The sequence below is a fragment of the Megalopta genalis genome, chromosome 7 (assembly GCF_051020955.1).
Source record: "Megalopta genalis isolate 19385.01 chromosome 7, iyMegGena1_principal, whole genome shotgun sequence".
Taxonomy (NCBI): Eukaryota; Metazoa; Arthropoda; class Insecta; order Hymenoptera; family Halictidae; genus Megalopta; species Megalopta genalis.
Window position 1 is genome coordinate 6,868,751 of NC_135019.1, and position 27,124 is coordinate 6,895,874.

At 38.7% G+C, this 27,124-nt stretch overlaps 1 protein-coding gene across 2 annotated transcripts in view; it reads left to right on the forward strand.

Moving 5' to 3' along the window:
• The first annotated feature begins 8,287 nt into the window (after positions 1 to 8,287).
• The window catches only part of qvr (glycosylphosphatidylinositol-anchored protein quiver), a 30,180-nt gene continuing 11,343 nt past the window's right edge, over positions 8,288 to 27,124 (forward strand). Inside the window, exons 1-3 of one of the 2 annotated variants that reach the window (XM_033485269.2) lie at positions 8,288 to 8,534; positions 16,026 to 16,280; positions 22,889 to 23,044. In XM_033485269.2, coding sequence (XP_033341160.1) covers positions 23,020 to 23,044 — 25 coding nt within the window. In that variant the 5' untranslated portion in view covers positions 8,288 to 8,534; positions 16,026 to 16,280; positions 22,889 to 23,019. The remainder of the gene's footprint in view (positions 8,535 to 16,025; positions 16,281 to 22,888; positions 23,045 to 27,124) is intronic. The other variant, XM_033485268.2, reaches the window with a different exon arrangement.

Genomic DNA, 27,124 nt, shown 5'->3' on the forward strand with positions numbered 1-27,124 from the left:
GCCACGCCTGTCAATACTGGGCTACGTAATATTGCACAAAATAATGCCTCCTCTCGTCGTTTGAGTTCGAAGTCAGCTTTATTTGAACAATGCCCCGCGCACGGAGAGTCTCATCCATATTATGTAGTCCTAGTCGTGGACGACGGTCCTCTGGCTCCGGATTTAAAATGTATTTTTATGACGTCTCGAAGACGGATCGCAAATAAAGTACTTCTTTGCATTATCCAAAGTAAAGTTACCGTTACCGCTCTCTCGTATATTTCCGGATGACACGGCGACACGAAATTATTATTTTTCTTTTCATACTGCAAGATAATCGTGTAAAATACACGAACAATGATACAATATATTTTCTCTCCGTTCGATCTCGCAGCAGTATAATGATCGCTCGTTTCTTCTTTCTACCTTGTCCAAGTTCTTTTACTATATTATACAATATTGTACATAGGCGTGGACTATTAAATACTAAAGAAACAATTTTTTACCTCGATGCAACTTTTTCAGCAAAATCGCAATCTTCGCAAAATTTTCTTCCAGTTGCTGGTACGTAAATCAGGAAAATTTTTCGAGCACGAAGGAATTTGAATTTTAAACAATGCTACACAATTTTCAGATAAAATGCAGTTGGGAAAATTCATTGCACTTTTACGCATTTATGACGACAAAACTTGAAAGCAATAAAACGGTAACAGATAAAATTTAAAAACCGTAAAAGTTACAGAGTTCGAGAGTACAGTAAAAATTACAAAATATAAAAACAGCTAAGCGTAGAAAATTTAAAAGCGGAAATGAGCAAATATCGTGGTCCCGGTATCCTGCAATTAATGCAGACGATTTCTATCCTGCACGGAGTTTCGCAGCGGCGAGATTGAAACGGCGACGTTTGCGCCGGAACGTGCAAAGTGTTAAATTGAAGGATTTATGAGAAACACCGCGGGCTGGTTTCGATGACGCAGCAGGGAAGCGTGGTGAGGGAAAGGTCGCGAAGAGTTCAATAACCTTAAGTCATTGTAGCTTGCAAGTTCTCGCGTGCTGCGGGCCGAACTCCGTGTCAAGGGTGAACACGGCGCACCAGACGACTGTAAATCTGGGATTATCCCGGTGACTTAACGTCAAGCGAGCGCATCATCACGGAACAATTTTTAACTTACAAGACTGCAGCACCGTGCCGTTCCTTCGTGGCGCGACGTTCTCCGCGGGATCGAAAGCGTCATGCGTATGTCGGATCGATCAAATTTTATATTTGGAATCGTGATCGAATCAGCGTTTGTCCTATAGTCTCGTCTAACTCATTGGCGCACCGTAGGATTAAAAATGTCCCATTTTTTAGATGCACGACAATGCATGGTGGGACATTTTCAGACCCGAAATATTGCAATTTTGAAATAATGCGCATTCGTGAACTCGTGTGGCACGTTCTGAGTCACTATTTGAGTCACACCCTGTAACAACAAATTTGATTAAATTGTTAATATTGTTTTTTCGTTTTTATATTATGTGATGATGATTATGTGATGTTATATTATGTGATTAATTGATCATTAATATTCTTTTTTATGTTTTTATATTATGCTATATTATAACATGTGATTAATTAATCATTAATATTTATTTTATGTTTTTATATTATGCGATATTATATTATGTAATTAATTAATCATTAATATTTATTTTATGTTTTTATATTATGCGATATTATATTATGTGATTAATTAATCATTAATATCTTTTTTATGTTTTTATATTATGCGATATTATATTATATGATTAATTAATCATTAATATTTTTTTAATGTTTTTATATTATGCGATGACGATTATGTGTGATAAAGATATTTATAATTATATTTATAATTATTTTCTGAAATCCTGTACGCCAAAGAATGAAAAATTATTTCAAGCAAACCGGAGTCGTCGCGTCATGCTCCTTTAATTCCACGCGATTAATCTCGACTGCGATTATTCTAGCCGCATGATTGCGAATGCAGTTATTCGGACCACGTCATTGCGAATGCAATTATTCACGGTGACGCGCGCGAGTGTTTTATGAAACACGCGCGCGTGTTTCGCGGTTCAGAAGAATCGTTTCTCCTGAATTCGGCAAAATCTCTTTTATCGTGGCTCGCGCATTATTCTGCATCCCGTGTTCCCACGGTCCAAGAACGTATGCATAATAGAGAGAGTGTGCATCCATGTTTCTCTCATACTAACCTTCCCCCCTTGAAGGATGAAACCATTTCCCTGTAGCATCCTTTCAAACTCTGAAATGCGTGTTACCATAAACTTGGCCTACATTCTTTGCAAACTCGTTTTACGAGCAATTTAACATCCGTTAAAGTTATATAGCATCGTCCGTATACTCGGCGAGTTATGCACAGTAATCTGTTGCTTCGTTTCCACGAGTGCCAAGGTGCTGATGTCCGCGCTGAATCAATTCTCTTCTGTTTCCGTGAAAACAGTTCTCGTAATCGTTAATTCGCAAACGGGTGGCAAATCGTTTCGAACGATGTCCGGTGCTCGACGGCAGCTGGAACGCCAGGAATTTTGCGAATTTGACGATTCGCGATGTACGCATTGTTCGCGCATTGCTCGATTAAGAAGGTATTGCAACGTAAATTGCGTTTTTGATTAACTTCCATCAAGATTCTTTTGCGAAGAAACCGTAATACTTTTTACTAGATTTATTTACGCATCTTTCGATAACATTTAGGAATTCTTTGTGTTAAAAGTGGTTAAAATTGGTGGCATCGATTTCTCCGAAACATAATCGAATTTCAAGAGGATCGTCCAATGATGTGCTCATCATTGCGGCCGTTTACTTAAAATGGCCGCAAAATATTATTTACTTATATATTTTATTTATTTTTTACTTATATATTTTATTTACTTTTTACTTATACGTTTTTATTATTATTAACTTAATATTATTTACTTAAAATGAAAAGACGTGAAAATTTGGCTATAGCAGGGTCAAGAGAAAAAGAAAACAGTCGATTATTAAAGAAACGGTGACATTTTTTAATTTGATTACCGATTTTTCTTATTGGATTTTTGATATTTGGAGCCTAAAAATGTGTATAAATATAACAATTTTTGATTGGCTCTAGACATATATATATATATATATATATATAATATAACTATATATAACTATACATAATCTATACTATATATAATATACTATACTATAATAATATAATAAATAATATAATATAATATACTATACTATATATAATATACTATATATATATATATAATAAATAATATAATATATAATATATATATATATTATATTATATTATATTATTTATTATATTATTATAGTATAGTATATTATATATATATTATATATAGTATAGATTATATATCGATTATATATAGTTATATGTAGTATAGACGTATTTCTGAACCTATATTTTTCAAGAGAAAATAAAAAAGTCGACTTCTTTTCGAAGACAGACGCCAAAATACCCGCTTAGGAATTCGGAATCGCCGCACCAGTTAGGCGTGCCAAAGGCATCCCTTAGGAAACATTCAATTATTCCTTACTGTCTCGAAGGGTACAGCTCAGAGTCCTTTAATTCCGGGGCCCCTCGTTATCTCTGAGATTTCCCGAGCGATACACCCGGCCAGCTATAACGTCGGAAAGATCAGCGAGAGGGGTTAAATGAATCGACGACAACGAAAACGGTTGTAGCGTGATACAAGGACGTTCCGCCGGAGAGGAATCTGTATCGCAGCTTTAAATGTCCTGGCAGGCCATCGTGCGGGGACCGCCTGGAGTCGTAAAAGTGAACGTCGCTTTCTAGCAAAGTCGAGAGCTATTTAACGCGCACCTAACGCCCCACTCGTCGTATCGTAATATTATTAACAAACGTAAAAGATCGTGTTTTCTCCGACTTGATTCTCTTATCGTCGATATTTTAGTCTTTACATCGTCTGTCGACACTAATTTTGCACGATAATATGAGAGTCTTTAAATGTTAGGATGCCGTTTCTATATGTTCGTGTGTAAAATATTATGCACCGCGGAACTGTATATGCTGTGCGAAGTATTTTGTATCGGGGAATGTTATGAATTTTATATGTGAAAAATTTAGAACTGCGGAATTTTGTATGTGAACAATTTTGAACTGTTGAAATTTGTACGTGAACAATTTAGAACTGTGGAATTTTATATGCAAACAATTTGGAACTTTATATAAGAATAATTTGGAGCTGTGGAGTTTTATATGTAAACAATTATGAACTAGGGAATTTTATATGTGAATAAATTTGAACTGTTGAATTTTGTGTGAGAATAATTTGGAATTGTGGAGTTTTATATGTGAACAATTATGAACTAGGGAATTTTACATGTGAATAAATTTGAACTGTTGAATTTTATATGAGAATCATTTGGAACTGTGGAGTTTTATATGTGAACAATTATGAACTAGGGAATTTTATATGTGAATAAATTTGAACTGTTGAATTTTATATGAGAATAATTTGGAACTGTGGAATTTTGTATGTGAACAATTCTGAACTGTTGGATTTTATATGAGAATAATTTGGAACTGTGCAGTTTTATATGTGAACAATTATGAACTAGGGAATTTTACATGTGAATAAATTTGAACTGTTGAATTTTATATGAGAATAATTTGGAACTGTGGAATTTTGTATGTGAACAATTCTGAACTGTTGAATTTTATATGAGAATAATTTGGAACTGTGGAGTTTTATATGTGAACAATTATGAACTGGGGAATTTTCTGTGTGAACAAATTTGACCTTTTGAATTTTATATGCGAACAATTAGAAACTGTGGAATTTTCTATGTGAAAAATTTGGAACTGTGGTATTTTATATTTTACTTATATTTTATTTATATTATATTTTATATTTTATTTTATATTTATTTTACATTTTAGCTTTTTCTAATTTAATACGTTGCGCAGACAATTTTCAACTGAGCAATCTTATACACTGTGTGAAAATGTTTAGACAGCGGACAGCATGATAATAAAAATATGTCGTCACAGAATAATATACAACACAGAAGTGAGCAATATTCGCATTTCGTTTCATTTAGCGACGCGAATCTTTTCCTCGAATCACGAATGACATTCTGTCGGATCCAATATCTCTCGCGTTTGTTGCAAGGAATTCGCAAAAGTTTCGAAGCGTCGTGCTCGCAGGAAATTGCCGCGGAAGTTATCAGTGGCGGGGAAGCTGTAAAATTTTTTTGCAATATGAAGCACGGAAGCGGAAGCGCGGGCGAAGGTGTGAATTACCGTATTCGTTGAGACGCTCGTCGAGAGTATACGTGAATTGGGTAGAATGCGAAAGTGGATGGAGATTAATTCTGGCGCTAATTTAGCGGCGGCTGGTAAGCATTCTGGCTGAAGCATTCCCGTGGGCCACTGGATACGAAGCAGCTTAACTCTCAACCGCAAATGAAACTCATGCTACTCGGTTCCATCCACCTCTTATTATGACTGTTCTTACTTCGAATGCTGTTTGCAAAAATTAACCACGACGGCTTGCGTGTACAAACGTTTGTTCCCCATCTTTTGTTTTTGCCCCTTCGAAGAAGATGCTTGAAGTGATCATTTCAGTGTTGGGAAACTGAGATGGATAGCAATTGCGAAGATTGTCGTTGTTCTATTTTATTATCCGAACTAGGTGTCGAGCAACAGATGGTCAAAGCAGATTAATTTTGATCACAATTAGCAGTCGATTCGGTGTGGAGACCGTAAATGATCGTACGAAATTTTCGAGATTAAATTCGTCATCTGAAATGCAGTTGTTTTTTTTTAATAATAGCTGATCTATTATCTGAACTTTTTATTATTTGAACTCTTATTTGTACACTAGCACCCAACGTAAATTTTTGTCACCAAGAAATGGGGCTGCAGAAGCCCCTTTACCATTCTAGTGTCGCGCTCATCGTTACCGATATTTAAGATATTCAAGCTTCTTAGTCAGAATCGAGTATTACGTATACCTCATTCGTGTTACGGCACGTTTCATGATTTGGTAGGCAGAAATTCATACGTAATCAGAAATACGTGCGCAACGAAAAATATAAAATATAATATGATTAAAATATAAGTAAAATATAAAATACCACAGTTCCAAATTTTTCACATAGAAAATTCCACAGTTTCTAATTGTTCACATATTAAATTCAAAAGGTCAAATTTGTTCACATAGATAATTCCCCAGTTCATAATTGGTCAGATATAAAATTCCACAGTTCCAAATTATTCTCATATAAATTTCAACAGTTCAAAATTCACCGAAGTCATTTTTCGAAATATTTGTGTTTCGAAAGTTTTAATGTATGTTGAGTTCTGTCAGTTATTTTTGTTTAAACATTAGAGTGTAAAACAGACAAGAAAATATCAGAAGGTAACATTAGATAAAAAAATCTAGTAATTATATTAATTATATTAATTCTAGTAATTATATTATAACATCATTTCAGTTATTTTTTTAATTTATATTGCTTCAAGTTATAATTTCGTAAAGTATTAAGAATATTTAGGATATCTTTAGATGAGCTGCAAGTTAATGGTGTTGCGAAACGGTTTAAATGCGAGTAGCGATGTAAAATTGTGTATGTGTATCTTTACTTTGCAAATAAGGTTTCGATATTTATCAAATAATGTTTTGTTGCAGATAATTGTAGACATGATTCCTATTGTGTAATCTCTTTTGAATTTTGCTAAAATTATTATAATATTATTATGTATTATTATTATTATTATTATTATTATTATTATTATTATTATTATTATTATTATATTTATTAATACATATATTAAAACGAATTACATTAAATTATTAAATTATATATATTTAGTAAATTGTATTGGATTAAATTAAGGTGACTGCAACGAGGGTGTTTGTACTCTCAGATTCCAATAACTAAGGTGTCGTTTTCTAGTTAACGAACGAAATTAACGAACATTTAAAGAGCTCCTAAAAATGTAGCAAAAGTGAATGGTGGCGTCATCGAGTTGCTACACGGGTCGACTAAATACTGGAGTGAGGATAAGCAAGAGATGACGCATGGGAGCAGACAACTTCCCATCTGAGCACAAACGAGGTATAGGGAGATCTAATACCTCATTCTTGCTGATACCATCTGTGGTTAAATTTCCACAATCTGAAGTACCGATGTCACTGAAAATCAATGGTTTCCGACCTGAATATATTATATCATTAAAATAATGTAAAAATCAAATAGATATAGACATCATCTAGAAACAGGAAATGATCAATGAAATTCGTTCGATATAATAAAAAAATGATATTTTACCTAGAACACTCTAAGCTTTGTTTATGAAAACTTTAAATGATAAAATCGTTGACGAAACAAATTGTTGCAATTACAAATCGCATAGAGAGTGCTGAATTGTGCATTTCCCTTACAAAAGATTAATTCGAATCGATTTTAAAATCAATTCCCGCGACAATTCTTAAATTCTCCCCAATTTTCCATCAGCTTGTAAACAAACATGAACAATTTGGGGGAAAGATAAAAATAGTTCTCCTCAAACAATATAGAAGCCTCGAGGATATGAGCCTACAACAAGCATCATCGAAAAAGCAGATAAAACCAATATCTCATCGCAGCTGTTCTCAAACAGCATGCAAGAATTCAAACCCCAAAATTACCTCTACCTCGCGACTCAAAAATTGCCAGAAACCCAGAAGCTCCGCAGACATTAACATTCAAACGACCCCGAACAAAAATCTACAAGAAGCTCAGTATCCTTCTCGCACTAATTTTCAAGAATCGGTCAAAAATCCAAGATTATTTTGTGGTGGATCAATTTTTCGCAAAAACTCTGGAAGTCCCGGAAACGTCAATCTACAACGAGCCGTTTACCGAGGTAAACCGCATAAAACGGCTACCTCGTGACTCAAAAATCGCCGACGAGGAGGCTAGAAGACTCGTGGCGCGTCAAGCAACGACGATCATCGACGAAAAACCGAGGAAACTGATGGCGGTATATAGCAGACACGTGCGGCCAGCTCGAAAATAAAGTTCGGCTCCGTGGAAAGCGTGGAGGGCGCAAACGTGGCGGCTCTCGGTTCGTGCCGTGTCTCCGGCAGCTCTCTTCGTGGTTGCGGCAACGCGAGCACGAGGCAACGACTGCTGACCCATCATATTGATCGACCTGGATCCGCAGTCCTCCCGTATCCGATTGCGCGGCTCGGGCGGCGCTCGGCGGACTGCGCCGCGACGCTCGCCGACGCTCTCCGACGCTAGCGTAGTCGCAATCACTGCACCTGCGAGCAACGCATCGTCGTCCTACCCCGTCGTGGGATCGTCCGTCGCCATGCTGGTGGTGCAGTGATCGAGAGATCCGTCGTAGACAGCGAGCCGCCGACGCAAATTGCATGCGATCCTCGTGAACGAACCTGCTGCATCCGGGGCGGAGACCCGAGAGCCGCTGGTCCCCGCGTCCTCTCGTCCCTCTTCTGCTCCGCAGAACGCACCACGGTGTCCGGAATCTCTTCGCGCTATGAACTGTGTACGTATCGATGGTATTTTCGAGTCCGCACGAAATTCAGCACGGCGCCCGTTTCACGTGCGCCTCGCACAGGCGTCCGCACCGAATCGGCTTTGTCACGCATGGCCCTCGAACAGAGGAAGTGTCGTCTCCCCCCGGCTTTTGTGAAGTTTTCTGTGCACGTTTTCTTCATCGTGGTCGACGGCTCGCCTTCGGATCAATTTCACGCGGCTTCGACTTGCTCCGCGCCTCGCTCCGCGGCCTGTCGCTTTTCACCCCGCGCTTTCGGGCTTCTCGTACCTTCTCGGCCTTCGCACTCGCCTTCGCCGGGACGAGGCTGCGTGTGCAATTGTTGCGTACCGCGGAGAGGCCAGCTGACCGTACGTTCGGGATTCGGTCGTTTTGCAACGGGGTGCGCGACTGTTGCAACGCGATTGCCACGGCAAGGTGCTCGGAGATCGCAGAGATCGGCCGCGAGAAAAAACGCCGCGAATCGCAATTTCCGAAAATTTGAGCTGTCGAGATCGCCTGTAGGCGACGACGTCGTACACGTAAATTCTGTAGACTAGAACGAGCTATGGGAGCTGTGGAATTTGACGCGCTGCTGGTACGAAGCGATCGGATGTGATCAGAACTTTGAGCGCGGCGATGTCGCGGAAGTGGACGAGAATGTGATCGCGGCTTCTTTCGTTTTAACCACGAATATATGGGGTAGATATATGGGATATTTGGGATATATGGGACGTATGTAACAGATATTTTATCCGTGGAATCGTTTTCTTCGAGATTTTCTTTCAAGAGAGCGCGGGAGCAGCGTCGAGTGCGAGCCCAGCCAGCGTCCGATCATTACGGTATTATCTACCGAATGTTGTCCATCCACTAACGTTTCAACGAACGTCGGCGAGCCGGAGACGCGTTCTTGCATTTCACGTTCGCTTTGGTGTTCATTGATTGCGAGTAATGGCATTACGCGTATTCCCAGTGCCTTGATTTATGGAAGGCGTCGAAGCCCACGCGAGAGTACGAAACCTACAAATATCCGAGTTTACTATTAATTCGGTGGCTTGAAAATTCTGTTAACACCCTCGGCTGGGACGTAAACAATCGTTTGCGTGTCAACCATTTTCGCGTTCTTTGTTTCGTAAGCACGTTTCCTTAAGTGTACCGCGTTTTCTTCCTTCTTTTTGCAAGAGAAGGAAACCTGTAGATTTCATCTTCGGAAATCGCTTCAACTAAGCGGTTCAGCTTTCAGCCGTTGCTTCGGGCATTGATATTTTCAGGAATCATCGAATGCCACCTGCCTAAATTTTCCAAAGCAACAGGTGCCGCAATTTTGGCCGTCAATGCGTCCGGTGTCAACGAGTACTTTAAATAGGAACGCGTCGTTGTTAACGCTAGATTTGCGGCGCGCGAAGAACAGCGGTTTTATATTTATAAAAGTAACAACGAGTTTATTTATACTTTGATCTCTAACGAGTGTTATTGGAACACTTGTCGCAAGTAACATAGACCGCCGGCCGAAAGTTTGGAATCGCCGCGAGTTTCGAGGAAAACAGTTTTGAACTGTGAACTCCCTTGTGTGACAGATTCAATTTGCTTGCAATACTCCGCGATGAATAATCTTCTTTTCTGGGTGTGATAATAGCACTTCTAGTTTCGAACACTGATCTGAAGCGATTATGCCAATTTTAAGTGCCGATCTCGGTTGAACGCGTTCGTCAGCGAGAATGATAAAGTATGGCAAACGTGGCTTTTATACCTTTTCGTGGTGTCAGCGTCAACCAATCGGCTTCTAGTATTGTAGTACTAGACTCTCATTGGATAAACAAAAGACTCGGGCATATATATAAAGCGAAAATAGATTGCCATTTTTAGTGATAGGGAAGTTCGCCATTAACGTTACTTTAAATTGGGATCATAATGCAATCGCCAGCGAGAATGATAATGTAAGGCAAACGTGGCTTTCATACTTTTTCGCGGTGTCAGCGTCATTTAATCAGGGACTAATACCGTAGTTCTAGACCCTCATTGGATAAACAAAAGAATCGGGTAGCTCTATATATATGTATACAAAGCGAAAACAGATTGTCATTTTTCGTGTTAGGAGAATTTTCGCGATTAACGTTACTTTAAATTGGGATTATAATGCAATCGTCAGCGAGAGAATGATAATGTAAGGCAAACGTGGCTTTCATACTTCTTCGCGGTGTCAGCGTCATTTAATCAGGGACTAATATCATAGTTCTCGACTTTCATTGGATAAGCAAAAGAATCGAGTAGCCCTATATAAAGCGAAATCGGATTGTCATTTTACGTGCTAGGAAAGTTCACGATTAACATTCGTTTAAATTGAGATTATAATCGACACAGTATTATCTTCAATAAAACCATACAATTAAATACCTGAAAATTTTACATTTTACAATTTATACATTCTTGTTAGTGTCTAGTACAGTAAATTCTCCCTAATTGACCCTTAGCTTGTAAAAATGCAAACATTGTCCATTTTTGTTCCCAATTAGGTTTCCAATTAGATTGTTTCCAATTTTTGGTCAATTAGAGAGAATTTACTGCATATTAACAGCGCAGAATGTATAAGAATGTTCGATCTTGACAGAAATCAGCAAGCGATTCCAAACTTTTGGCCGATTTGTAAACTATACTGAGTAACTATACTATAACTCATAAATGTATCTTTGCAATCTGAATGATCGTAAATTAAAAAATTAGTGACCCGTCATTTCGACGGGTTCTGTGAACCTAGCGTTGAGGAAGCAAACTTCATTGTTTACTTCTAAGGTCTGCAATGTTGCTGTTAGTTTCGTACAGCAGATAACAATTCTATGAATTGTCGAAGGATTTAGGATCGATTCCTTTTCGTTTCGCGGTTCGGTTATCGAAAGAAGTTCGCACAGAAGCCTCGCTACGCATTATGCCTTGCTGCACGACACCGTCCAATAGTATTTTCCATTATGCATCTCATACATCAAGGGACTGTGTCATCTCCGCTTATGTAAACATTTGCATGAGAGATGTCGAGCCGTTTTACCGATCGTCGCCCATATTGACCTGTCGATCAATCGCCTCGTGATTCGCTCGTGATTCGCCCGTGATTCCAGGCATTTCGTTAAATTGTGTTCCACGGGAACACAGCTCCGCTCTACGGACTCCCAATGCAAACCAATCCAGTTAATTCTAGGGAACCGCGATCGTCTTGCATGCGAACAGTCGTTCCTTTTTTATTAAGGCTTCCTTTCTATTCGGATCTCCGATCCAGCAGTTTTCCCGACCAGAACCGACGACCAACTTTCCAGCATTAACAGACGAATCATTTGTTGTTCATAAATTTTTCGAATTTAGTTCAAACACGAATTCGATGCTTACAATGACGCTTTTCATTGTCATTAATTGATGACTAATTTATTGTTCGAAAATTTGTCGAATTTCGAGTTTAGTTCAAACATAAATTTAGTGTTTTCATTGTCATTAATAGATGAATAATTTAGTACCCGTAAATTTTTCGAATTTCAAATTTAATTCAAGCGTGAATTTAGTGTTTGCAATGCCGCTTCTCATTGTCATTAACAGATGACTGATTTATTGTTCGTAAATTTTTCGAATTTAGTTCAAACACGAATTTAATGTTTACAATGCCGCTTTTCATTGTCATTAATAGACGAATAATGTATTATTATTCATAAATTTTTCGAATTTACCTCGAACACGAATTTAACATTAACAATGCCACTTTTCATTGTCCTGTCACCAATTCTCGATTTAATAAATGTAATAATAGTTAGAAAAGTACAGTAAATTCTCTCCAATTGTCCCTCAGCTTGTAGACAAAAATGGACAATTTTGGAAGAGCAGGCACGATTAATCGAGCCTCGCGGCTCAGTTTTGTAGTCACCGATTGCCAACAACTATAAAAATGGGACGCAAAGATCGAAGAAAGAAGGTCAAAGAGAATTTACTGTACAGCTGCAAAGTATTTGTATTTGCTGCAAAGTATTTGTCTGCAAAGTATTTCAGAAAATATATGTCACAGAAATTGCAGTGGCAAAATGGGGCAAAGAAAAGGTTATTTAATTACGAATGCATAGAAGAACACCAATAGCAGATTATACAGTCGTCGGTGTGTTGTCGCTAGGAATTATTCGAAAGCTTTATAGAACAGTGTTTACGTGTGTGCGCGTGTGTAGGCTGCGTATAGTCACCTAAACACGTGTGCGCGTTCGAAGCTTGCGTTTAAGCTTGGCCTGGATATTAATGCATTCTATTACTGCGTGCTTTGTGACGATTACTGGATACCGGCGAAAGGTGTTTATATTCATGAATTTGAAATCTGTTTCGACTGAATCGAACATGTATGTTTTAGCTTCTTCGCGTATACAGGGTGTCCCAGAACTGTCTCGCAAACCGGAAATGAGAAGTTCCTGGAATCATTTGAAGTAACTTTTTCCTCAGCGAAAATGCAACCCGTGGCTTCGTTTACGAATTATTAACGAAAAACGCTGACCAATGAGAGGCCAGGTTATGTCAAGGTTATGAAATATCTCGCAAACCGGAAATAAGAAGTACCTGAAATCATTTGAAGTAACTTTTTCCTTAGCGAAAATGCAATCCGTGGCTTCGTTTACGAATTATTAACGAAAAACGCTGACCAATGAGAGGCCAGGTTATGTCAAGGTTATGAAATATCTCGCAAACTGGAAATGAGAAGTTCCTGGAATCATTTGAAGTAACTTTTTCCTCAGCGAAAATGCAACCCGTGGCTTCGTTTACGAATTATTAACGAGAAACGCTGACCAATGAGAGGCGAGCTCGCCTAGCGCTCGGCGGCCGAGCCAATGAGCGCACGAAACCCAGTTCCGGTCATCGGCTCGGCCGCCTTGCGCCTGCATATCTCACCTCTCATTGGTCACTCTTTTTCGTTAATAACTCGTAAACAAAGCCGTGGATCGCATTTTCGCCAAGGACAAACTTACTTCAAATTACCTCAGGAACCTTCCATTCTCGGATTGCGAGACAGTTTTGGGACACCCTGTATAGATGCTTCGCCTACGTCGCTTAACTGCATGGGGAACAAGAACCGTGCATGGAAGAGGCAATTATGTCGGAAGAATTGTTAAAATTTGTGTAAATTGGGTCATTTATTGTTTACTATCTCTATGGACAATGCTCGATGCCAAGATTATAATACTAATTTACACTTGTAGCGTATTCGAGTTAACGTTGTTAGACTGCATCTGATAAAATACAATTAAGCGACAATTACAATAACGAAGGGACAGCTTTCTTTTTTCTTGAGCGCTCGGTCGAGATACAATTAACAACGAGATCTCGGAGCAATTATATCGTTGAATCGCGGGGGCTATTTATGAAGCTTGTATCATGTGGCTCAAACAGAGGTTATCAGCATAATGCACTTTTGTGCAACGTGTCGCGCATCATTATTCACATCGTGCGCAGCTAAGGAGGATGTGCGCTTCCTCTTTTTTTTCCGCTGTTGTGGCTAATGTCGCCAGTTTTGTCGAAACGAAATCAATTCAAGGCTTCGACGCGAATCTGAAATCGCCGTTCAACCGTACGTCTTAACCTTCGCGCGGCGAATGCGGGGTCGAAACGAACCCACGTCTATAGATGCGCGACCATACGTAACACTTGAATCGCATTTATTCTTCGTACGTGAATCAATTTCTCTTTTCAATTCGTTTCGTTCAATTCGTTCAATTTTTCGATGCGAAAATTTCGTGGACGAATCGACGAGGACGACTCCGAATCTGATCGATGTTAATTTCAATATTAATTGATGCAAACGTGCAATCGCGTTTATTCTTCGTACGTGAATCAATTTTTCTTTTCAATTCGTTTCGTTCAATTCGTTCAATTTTTCGATACGAAAGTTTCGTGGACAAATCGACGAGGACGATTCCGAGTCTGATCGATGTTAATTTCAATATTAATTGATGCAAACATGCAATCGCGTTTATTCATCGTACGTGAATCAATTTTTCTTTTCAATTCGTTTCGTTCAATTCGTTCCTTTTTCTAATACGAAAATTTTGTTGCTGAATCGACGAGGACGACTCCGAGTCTGATCGATGTTAATTTCAATATTAATTGATGCAAACATGCAATCGCGTTTATTCATCGTGCATGAATCAATTTTTCTTTTCAATTCGTTTCGTTCAATTCGTTCCATTTTCTGATACAAAAATTTCGTGGACGAATCGACGAGGACGACTCCGAGTCTGATCGATGTTAATTTCAATATTAATTGATGCAAACGTGCAATCGCGTTTATTCTTCGTACGTGAATCAATTTCTCTTTTCAATTCGTTTCGTTCAATTCGTTCCACTTTCCGATACGAAAATTTCGTGGACGAATCGACGAGGACGACTCCAAGTCTGATCGATGTTAATTTCGATATTAATTGATGTAAACATGCAATCGCGTTTATTCTTCGTGCATGAATCAATTTTTCTTTTCAATTCGCGTCGTTCAATTCATTCCATTTTCTGATACGAAAATTTTGTTGCTGAATCGGCGAGGACGACTCCGAGTCTGATCGATGTTAATTTCAATATTAATTGATGCAAACATGCAAACGCGAGCATGATCGAAACGATACGAAAATGAAGTTATGCGTTCAAATGTCAGAATGTATATAAACATGCATCCCCTGAGGAAATAGGTACTTTGAGGTCACGGACTCAGATAAGGAAGCTAGAAAACGGGAGTCTTTTATTTCTTTTTTTTTTATCGCAATTATCTCTCGGCTTGTAAACAGAAATGGAGAATTTGGGAAGAGGGGATACGGGTATTCGAGTCTCGCTTCTTATAGTCGCCGATTGTGTGACAACGATAACACGAGTCGCGAGGATCGAATAATAATCGTATTATGTTATTATTATATTATATTCATTTCGACTTAAATATTATTATATTAATAATAACCGAATCCTCTCTTCCTAAATTGTCCATTTCAATTTACAAGCTAAGGGACAATTGGAGAGAATTTATTGTAATAGCAAAATTAAGAAAAGCATTTTAGTCGAGTCAAAAATTCGAGTCGTTTAGCCAATTTCGAAAAAAGGTTATTACGTTTCAAAAGGGTGTTCCTTTTTCCCAGGGATAATTTTAATAAGTTTAAGTAAATTCTCCCTAATTTACCTTCAGCTTGTAAATAAAAATGGACAATTTGGGAAGGAGAGATACGATTATTTTTATTGTTATCGATTTTTAATCACCTGCTTTTCATAGCTACCGATTGCAAGGATCGAACAATCGTATCTCCTCTTCTCGAATTGTCCATTTCTGTTTACAAGCTGAAGGAAAACTTGATGATGATTATTTGAGGATGATTGTTGGATAATTATTGGTTAATTGACACGGGTTCGAGCGATCCCCGCATCCACCGTGCGATCGACTCGACGATCCACCGTTCGAGGGTTAAAACGAATCCGTCAGAGACTTCCGCCGAATCTTTTCGCTTGAAATTCTTCCAGGATCGTCAGCCTCCTCCGTCGAAAACGGTGACGTAAGAACGACGAGAGGTCACGGTGTTATCCTATGCACGGCGTAATCGCAACGTATAACGACAGCGAAAACGGCTCATACCGGAACAGTCGTCGACGTTCGTCGTAGCAGACCGTCGAAGAGACGATCCGGATCGCGACGTGTATTCCTCAAGAGACGGCGATTATTATTCCTCGGAACGTTCTTCCTGCGAGGGCCAAGAACACCCAACGCTTTCTCGAGAGGTATGCCGATTCGTTCATGTCCATTTTTAACAGCAGCTTGCCGGACTTATTTTTTTCACCGAACGAAAAAGTATATTTTAACGGTAGAAAATAATAGCACGTCGACGTTCGAAAATTCGTTCGATCCTCGCAGAGTTTGAAATGTTACTTGCTCGTTTCCCTCACAAATGCATAAAATCCGCGGTCTAGTAATCGTACATTCGAGGAGAATTAATGCAACAAATGTGTTTCTTCTGGAGACAGTAAAAAAAATTGTGCTCAGACTATGATAAAAATCCCTAGAAATCTGAATGAATATGCTTCCGTCATTTTTATCGATTGATATAAATTGCGCTCGTTATTTCGATCGAGTAATATAAATCGCATCGGATCACCGAAGTTTTGATAAACGTTACATGTCGAAGGAGATGAAGGTTTTTTACCATTCGTTTGATAATAATTATTGTGATTATTTCCGAGGTTATTTTATGTTCTATTTCAAGCATCAGTTACTAGTCCACCAACAAATACGTTCGTGCTGTTATTCGCTGATCAGAGAGAGAGAGAGAGAGAGAGAGAGAGAGAGAGAGCGAGAGCAAGAAAGAGAGAAAGCGAGAGCGAGAGAGAGAGAGAGAGTTCACCGAGTGCAAAAGGTTAAGTTGTTGATTAAGATTGTATGGATTCTGACGTTCGGTAACTGCTTGTGTGATATCGAAGCGGAGCCGTGATTGCAAATAAGATCTGCCAGATATGCGCGCTATTCAAAATTAATAAGGAATTCTATTCCTCCGTTGCGAATATTTATCAACTACAGTAAATAAAGGCAGAACCGATTTTCTTCGCCTTTTAGGAAACGATTAACGACAAATAAAACCAGCAAAATAAATTTAAAAAAAAACGTCACATTATATAAGATGTTTTAAATAATCATTATTTGTTCATTTCACTAATTTCTAAATATATTCATAATAATTCTTTACAGATTTTCTCGTATCCCTTTTTTTACATATTATTTTTTACATACTACATAATCTTGAAAAATATAAAAGCATCGTCTCAAATTTTGTGAACTATTCTGAATGAATTCGGAAATCGAGCGCATTTCGCTCCAAATGATCAAAACTCTCTCAAATGTAGATTTTATAGTACTTCATTGTTTAAAAGATTTGACTATTAACAGTTCCACGACCGCGCTAGAAAGCTCAAAGATTTTCATAAAATTAAAATATTTCATTCGATTAAACAAAAATTATGAAGCAAACTTATATGGCATCGATTACTTCTTCAGCATTCGAACCTCTTGCAAATCTTAATAAAATTGAGCAATCATTTTTAATGTTTCATTAATCATCCATTCGGTCGTCAAACGGGAAGATCTCCCCGTTCGGTTGGCTAAGTGTTAAAATACAGCACTTGCGAATGTCGCAGGATACTTGAAATTCCGTTGAAAAATATTCGTTAACGGAGAGAAAATGACTCGGACCCCTTTAGCGTCTTCATTTATGTACTCGATACTCTGAGTGCACTTGCAACGAAAACTGAAGGAACTACTTAACCCGGGAACCCTTCGCCTCGCGTTGCATATTTCAAGATAAGAATGGAGCAACGTATTTCACCCGTTGTTTCACGCGATAATGCTCTATCCGCGAAACAAATACCGATTCGGGAGACACGCGTATTTCGATCTAGTTTCAACGCTATTCAATCGCGAGATCGTCTCATTGAAGTAAGCGCTGCTTGTCGCTTCACAATATTTGCATCGTGAAACGAATCGATCGCGACAGAATCCAGGGAGATCTAAGAAGGAACCGTCTTCAGAGAGAATCGAATACGAAACCCTGTCGCGGAATGCGAATGAGAATCCGCTTTGCTCTTCAAGTTCTTGAATCGAACGCGATTATTAACCTAATAGTCACCTAATATTAACCTAATATTATCTGAATGTTATCGATGTGAAAATTTCCATAGAAATACGTGAACATTTCCGTCGTCTTCATTTGACGCCTTTGATCGCTTTCATACCGATAGGATTTTTATACTTAAACGCTTCGACTGCAGCGTCAGCCACGCGGCGATGATTTGAAAATTAATTTTTACGCTGATGTACGCTCTTCGCGATTTTTATGCAATACAAAACTACAGTAATGTCTCTCTAATTGACGCACAGATAGTGCACAAAAATGGAGAATTTGGGAAGAGGAGATACGATTATCCGAGCCTCGCGGCTCGTTTTTAGAGTTACGAATTGTCATCGATTATAAAAGCGAGCCGCAACGAGCTCGAATAATCGTATCTCCTCTCCCCAAATTATCCATTTTCGTGCACAATCTGAGCGTCAGTTAGGGAGACATTACTGTGCACCCGGTACGAGTAACAAGAGCAACGTTCAGTCCAATGAAAATAATATATTAGTTATTAATAATATGTTATTCTTCCAATGCTTCGAATGTCTTCGGTGTTTCAAATTGCAACTACTCTTTCTTGTCACAAATACCAACGTTTCCTAATTTTATTGGGACGAATGTTGGGAGAATAGTCCACGTCAAACAACTGGTCGGTTCAATTTTAATTTAACTGAATAAAGTACTATAACTCCTTGCATTATGAACGTTATTCCCATTATTTAAATCGAAACGAAATTCGATCATTCTGTCAGCGAAGTCTAGGAACGAAAGTGGACGCGAAGAAGTACGAGAAACAAAAATTGCCTCGATCTACAGTAATGTCTCTCTAATTGACGCCCAGATTTACCACAAAAATGGACAATTTTGGAACATGAGATACGATTGTTCGAGCCTTGCGGTTCATTTTTATACATATAAATTGTCCACAATTATAAAAACAAGCCGCAAGTCTCGAATAATCGTATCTCTTCTTCCCAAATTGTTCACATTTTAGTGGACAATCCGAGCGTCAGTAAGGGAGACATTACCGTACAGTAATGTCTCTCTAATTGACGCCCACATTGACCATAAAAATGGATATTTGGGGACAGGAGATACGATTATTCGAGCCTTGCGGTTTATTGTTATAGTTATAAATTGTCCAGAGTTATAAAAACGAGCCGCAAGGCTCGAATAATCGTATCTCCTCTTCCCAAATTATCCATTTTAGTGGACAATTTGAGGACAGGAGGTACGATTGTTCGATCCTTGCGGTTTATTGTTATAGTTATAAATTGTCCACAGTTATAAAAACGAGCCGCATGGCTCGAATAATCGTATTTCCTCTTCCCAAATTATCTATTTTAGTGGACAATCCGAGCGTCAGTAAGGGAGACATTACCGTACAGTAATGTCTCTCTAATTGACGCCCACATTGACCATAAAAATGGATATTTGGGGACAGGAGATACGATTATTCGAGCCTTGCGGTTTATTGTTATAGTTATAAATTGTCCAGAGTTATAAAAACGAGCCGCAAGGCTCGAATAATCGTATCTCCTCTTCCCAAATTATCCATTTTAGTGGACAATTTGAGGACAGGAGGTACGATTGTTCGATCCTTGCGGTTTATTGTTATAGTTATAAATTGTCCACAGTTATAAAAACGAGCCGCATGGCTCGAATAATCGTATTTCCTCTTCCCAAATTATCTATTTTAGTGGACAATCCGAGCGTCAGTAAGGGAGACATTACCGTACAGTAATGTCTCTCTAATTGACGCCCACATTGACCATAAAAATGGATATTTGGGGACAGGAGATACGATTATTCGAGCCTTGCGGTTTATTGTTATAGTTATAAATTGTCCACAGTTATAAAAACGAGCCGCAAGGCTCGAATAATCGTATTTCCTCTTGCCAAATTATCTATTTTAGTGGACAATCCGAGCGTCAGTAAGGGAGACATTACTATACTAAGGAAATTATTAAGAGCAAAGAAGTAGCAATTAACGCAGTCGCGAACGAAATCGTAGCGCGAAGGGTTAATCGTGCGAAATTTTGCGAGGCATTCATCGTGGCGGCGAAAGTGTTCGAGCAGTATAAATATAGGTGTAAGGTTAAACGATTGGCTTAGTATCGCTTTCACCCTCGAGTGCGGTACTCCGGTTTGACAGAACGCCTCGCTTGCCAGATCGATGTACAACGAAACGAAAGACGTTTTACTCGATGTGACTACCCTTTTGCAACTGCACTGTATCATAGCGAGACCGCTGTATAACTCAAATTTCGAAAGTCACGTTCATTTAGCTTCTACAGTAATGCCTCTCTAATTGACGCTCAGATTGTCCACAAAAATGGACAATTTGGGAAGAGGAGATACGATTGTTCGAGCCTTGTGGCTCGTTTTTTATGGTTATCGATTGTCAACAACTATACAAACGAGCTGCAAGGCTCGAATAATCGTATCTCCTGTTCTCAAATTGTCTATATTTGTAGACAATACGAGCGTCAATTAGAGAGAAATTACTGTATTTCGAGCAGAACTTTGCCTAAAAACGGGCCTCGCGCGCGTCTTCTAAATCAATACAAGAACATTGCGAAGGAATGAGTCACGACGCAGGTGTAATGCTTCCTATCGATCCGCAGGACTTACGTATTCTTTGCCGCAAAGTTACAGAACTTTTTCGACACGTTTCATTTCACCGTTGGCAATTTTAACGAGGCGGCGGGACAAGCTCTCCGTGCGGCCACATCCGGAAGTTTCGGCATTAAAGGCTGCGTTATCGTCTCGCGGAATCTTTCGAAACTCATCTTCTTTTTTACAAGAGAACGTCCGCGCACGGTAGTTTGATCGGGATCAAAAATTTTATGGCAGAACACGGGACAGTTTGAAGCTGCGATCGACGTAGCTCTGTACAGTAATGTCTCCCTAATTGACACTCAGATTGTCCACAAAAATTTCGGAAGACAATTTGGGAAGAGGAGCCTTGCGACTCGTTTTTATAGTTGCCGATTGTCAACGATTATAAAAACATAGTGCAAAGTCGGAATGATCGTATCTCCTGTCCCCAAATTGTCCATTTTTCTGCACAATCTAAGCGTCAATTAGGGAGACATTACTGTACAGTAATGTCTCTCTAATTTACGCCCAGATTGACCACAAAAATGGACTATTTGGGGACAGGAGATACGATTATTCGAGTCTTGCGGTTTATTTTTATAGTTAAAAATTGTACATAATTATAAAAACGAGCCGGAAGGCTCGAATAATCGTATCTCCTGTTTCCAAATTATTCATTTTAGTGGACAATCTGAGCGTCAGTAAGGGAGACATTACTGTAATTCGCGAGAACCAAGATTCAAGGTTGCAAGCGCGACGTTGATACATCGTGTTAGAGCAATATCGTCGTGTGGTAGCATGCGGCAATTTTGTTGGCTCACAATCAGCTGTTTGCCGCAGTATCGCCAGTCGAAAATTCGCGCGTAGATGCCGCTGTTAATTCGATTGTTCGCGCGAGTCACGGCGAAACGCTTGGATTATCTTGAAATTAGCTCCGAACTACATAGTTGATTCGGGTAATTGATACATATTAACGTCGCGCGAACTATCCGCGTCGAGAGAGGCCGTCTTCGGTTCGCGTGCTCGGATTATTTATAATAACGCTCTTGGATTATTGAATCGGCCCTGCGCCCAAGCGCTTTCGGCGACGCCAGGATTCGCAAACGGTTCGCAATCTCGAGTGATCAAACGTTAAATACCGTTCAAAATTCTCTGCATACTTAACGACAGATGTACGGAGCACTGGAAGAAGCTATTACGTCGTTTTATTCCTTCACGAGAGAATGAAGAACGATTTTTGGACGCTTAAAGTAATCAAAATCTTGAAATTCTATGCTCGTCGATGTTCCGTTTTTTATTCGCAAAATATTCGGTCAACTGCTCTTTCAACAGCTTCGCAGAAATATTGTTGAAAGCAACGAGCTTACGTTTATTCAGATTTTCAGCGATTTTTATTAAAGCATACGTGCAATGAAATCGATGCACAGTGAACCAAATGTTAAAAAGAAGATTATTTCCAATCGAAAATAATCAAAATATTGAAATTCCATGCTCGTCGATCTTCTGCTTTTTATTCGCAAAATATTCGGTTAACTGCTTTTTCAACAGCTTTGCAGAAATTTTGTTGAAAGCAATGAGCTTACGTTTATTCAGATTTTCAGCGATTTTTATTAAAGCATACGTCCAATGAAATTGAAACTCAGTGAAAACCAAATGTTAAAAAGAAGATAGTTTAAATCGAAAATAATCAAAATCTTGAAATTCTATGCTCCTCGATGTTCCGTTCTTTATTCGCAAAATATTCGGTCAACCAAAGTTACAGTGAACCAAATGTTACAATAAAGACAATATCCAATCGAAAATGCTTTCGATTCGTCGGAAATTCGCGCAGTCGAACAGGTTCGTCGGCGAGCCGGTATCCGGCAGAGATTCGACTGGAATATTGATTTTCTCGAACAAGCGAGTCTATTTCAGCTTTAGCGCGCCTTTGTCCCCCCGATTAGATTAGCCGTTGCATAATTAGAACCGACAGGTGGTTCCTGGAGACCAGCCGATGACGTATGACGGCCCCCGGATCAGAGATTTTAATAGCGCGCGCGGCGTGGCCGTGCGCGCCGCGATACACGTTTTTTATCCTCACGTAACACCGTCGACTGGAAACCGTATTTTTCCTTCTCGTTGCAGTTGATCGAGCGAGAAACGAATGCGACCGCGCGAGTCGCGTACGGCGACGGTCGTTGCATCGAGGGTGAATCCGTCGCACGCCATGAGGCTGGACAACAAGTGAGAAGAAATCGGCCAGGGAAATAAAGAACATGGGGACGCGTTGCTTTGTAGTGGGTGAGTTTCGAACGCGACCACGCTACCCTACGGTACAGTGATTTTTTACGAAGAAATAATTCTCGGCTGAACTTTACCATTCGTTCTTTATCTGTGGTATTTTTTGAAGGAGCTCCCCCCTCAAACACGTTGAACCTACATACGAGCACAACCATAGTTACAACTTATGCACGGGCTTAAGCGGAGATACATACATTGTGTTCTAGCCATTGTTATCTACGATCTAGATTTCGGATTATGTTCATGAAACATGCAAGTGTCTGAGATAATGAAACGAAAGAAACGTAGCGATTAGAAACCGTTCGCTTTCCCTTTTGCTCCTTTTTTTTCTATTTTTTTTTCTCCTTTTTACTTTTTAAATAGCATCTAGGAGTCGGAGTTTATCGCGAACGTCGATCGTTCTCGACTCCACGGATTTAATCGTTCTATTTTGTCTGTTCAACGGTGCAGTTTGTTTGTACGCTGGGGCATCGATTTATCGCAGCGTGAAATTTGTACGCGTGCCCGCGATGCATGCGATTTATATATCCGAAAGTAATGACGTGTGTAAAATAGTTGTGCGTCCCGTCGCACGTTGAATTCTGTGATGGAAACATCACCAAAAAGACGATGCCGATTGTGTCTTCGTTTAATTCGTGACGTACGCAGCAGCAATAGTGGTAGGCTATAATGTATATTTATTCGTAAATGTGCCAGAGAACATTCGGGGAGTCATGCTGTTCTTTCATTGAATTATGGTTGATAAATGTTTCAAGTATTTTGGCCCCGTCGTTAGTATTGCACTTGCACACTATGGACGACATTTGTAATACCGTCGCGTTTATTTCGATCTATTAATATTAGTAGAAGACAAGATATATATATATATATATATATATATATATATATATATATATTTTTAATCAATGTCTGCTTGTCATCTCTGTTAGTACAATATTAACCCTTTGCAATCGAGTGGCGACTCTGAGGCGTCATTAAAAGTTGCTGTACTATTTTTCAAAATCATTATAAAAGCATCAAACTCGTTTATATTTATAAAAAAGTTGTTAAAATTGCATTGTACTTGCCAGTAGGCTCAATTTCATGCGCATAAATCGCAATAAATTATATAAAATAGAAACACTGAAGATCAGAAATCATGTTTTGCATTTCGAATTTAAATAGCTTCCACTGCAAAGGGTTAAGTAACACCTAATTATTTTTCAAGCGATAATTTCGTTTCGGATTACCGTTTGCATAATAAAGAATCAGACTGTTTTAACGTTCTCTACTGAAATATCGACAACAATTTCTATTGCATAATTCTTCGGACAAATCGATGAAATCGTGTATTTTCGTCCATGGTGGTGCGTCAGTCGTTAAGTTCCCGGGGTTTCGAAGTTCGTTGAACCAAGCAAGGGAAAGAATCACCTCCGTTTTGTGTCGCCTTCCGCTTTCACCCTTCGAGTCAGCTAGAATCCGCTTCCCCTTTGAAATAACAATCGAAGCGTTATTTGGAATAAGGTCGTATCGTCAAAGTAATCGAACTTCGTTTTTCAACTAATTGACGTTCAGAGTTTGCACAAAAATGGACAATTTCGGAAGAGGAGCTACGATTATTCGAGTCTTGCGGTTAGCTTTTATAGTTATCGACTGTCAACAATTATAAAGACGAGCTGCGGGGCTCGAATAATCGTATCTTCTCTTCCCAAATTGTCCATTTTTGTGCACAACTTGGGCGTCAATTAGGGAGACATTATTGTACATTCCATTTCGGTGAAGACAATTTCAGCACGATCTCGTACGTCCTTTTTCCAGATATCGGGTTTCCTCGTTGCGTTGCAACATTGATACTCGTTGCACGGGTGCGATATCGTATTAAAAGATACAGATTCCATTTGTAGCTTGATTCGATGCTTTGATACGCTAGACACCCGTAATGGAAGAAATATTGAAATCCAATTTTCAACCAGTTTCGGTAATGTTCAGAGAACCCCCCTCTTTTTATTTAGAAACGACGACAAGCTTTCGATGTCTTTCAGTGCATTTTCGTGTTCGTGAACGTACGCGCCAGAAGCAGATTCGAATGTAGCTTCTGCAGACGACGCTCCTTCTGTTTGTGTTTCATGCGAAAAATATTCATTGCACACGAACTTCAATGCACGCTTATTTCAAAGTACAGTGGACTCCCGTACAACGCGGGGGATACGTTACCGCGTAATAGAAAATCGCGTTATACAGGGCATACAGTGGCCCACAAAAGTGTTCGTACACTATTTAAAACGCAATAACTTTTTTGAAACTGAACTAAATGAATTGAATTTTCTTTTTTAGATGATAGAGGGATTAGTATAATAGACAATGACCAAAATGTCTTTTTTAAATTTGTCTATTATTTGCTATTATTTGTCTCTATTATTATAGAAAATAAAATAAAAAACTCTCGTTTTTTAACTTTTTTTATCTGAGCTTGTAACAAAAATTAAGAAAAATGCCTCTCGGTAACTTACGAGTAAGTTACCTGCAGACTTCTTACAGTTTAAAAAAAAAACTGCAGACTTCATACAGTTTTTGAACAAAACTGTAACAAAATTGCGATTTTTGCCATCTTTAATTTGTTGTAACTCGTGACAAGGTCAATCGATCTCGATAAAATTTTCCGTCTGCATATAAGTTACCGAAATCTACGAGAGACGTGTGTCAAATTTTAAGTTTCAGAAAAGTTAAAAAACGAGAGTTTTATATTTCTTTTTTTGTCATTACAAATGATAGCAAAATTAAAAAAAAAATATTTAGTACATTAGTCTCTCCATCATCTAAAAAAAACTCAAGTCACTTAGTCCAGTTTTAAAAAAGTTATTATGTTTTAAGAGGTATACGAACACTTTTGTGGGCCACTGTACATTATCAGACCAATTTATGTAACTTCAAGCACGCCCAGCCTTGCTTGTCTTCGGTGTTGCCTGAATTGAAATTTTTCGTTCACGTTTGAATCCACATAATATTGCTTATAGCTACGATATTAAGCTATTAATTGTAGCTACAATTAATTAATTGCAACAAAGATGTCGATGAAATCGAATTAATTGAATCAGCAAATTGTTCTCATTCTAGTAATGAGAAGGAAAACTGAGTCCAGACTTTGAACGCGCCGAAGCAACCTCCGAGTTTAGAATGTATAAACAAATGTAATTACAAAAATCGCCAAACCATTAGAAACACATTTTATGAAAATTGATTCGTCGATAGAGCGGTTTACGAAATTTACAAGAAAATCGAGCGATCGTCTATTCCCATATTTTCGATCTAAAAATGATCTGAAGAAAGAACTGTTTTTAATCAACGATAACAATCAAGGCAAATTATTCAAGCGATGAATCTGTACAACCAATATTAACAAGACGGTGTCATTAGCACTTATTTGTTGATACTTCCGTTAGTGAATAAATGTTAAATACTGAAATGCATACTTTTATTTTTATTAAAAGTTGAATCAAATTATTTTTCTCTTATTAGAGAAAATTTTCTCTTATTAGAGAAAATTTTCTCTTATTTATTTTTCTCTTATTTATTTTTCTCTCATCTGTGTATGTATTACTAATTTTTTTTTTTATTTAATTTATAAACCGCTACCTCGTCAGTATCAAAAATCAAAAACGATGTGAAAACGTTAAAACTGTCTCGCGCCTTATACGGGACTGTTTACCGCGCTGTATAAGTACTGGTCGCAATTTTGTCATCGCGTTATACGAATTCGCGTTTTTATACGGGAGTCCACTGTATTACAATTGAGTCTCTGTGATCAAGGAAATGTTAAATAAAAGAAAACGAGCGTTCCACGAGAAACGCACTTCTGCCGTCCAAGTTTTCTCTGCGCTCAAAAGTGCATCGTTGCAGTGCAACACAAGCAATAGAAACGCGCGCGAATCAACGACTGTACGCCATAAGCATCGCGACGATCGGAAAAATTGGAAATCTCGAGGGACGCTCCGAAGTCAAAAAAGAGTTCCTGAATTGGGCCCGACTAGTTTGATACGAATGGAACGTGCTTTATTTAATTGTCTTGGAGGCGATCGAGCGCGCGCCGCACCGGGTGAGTGT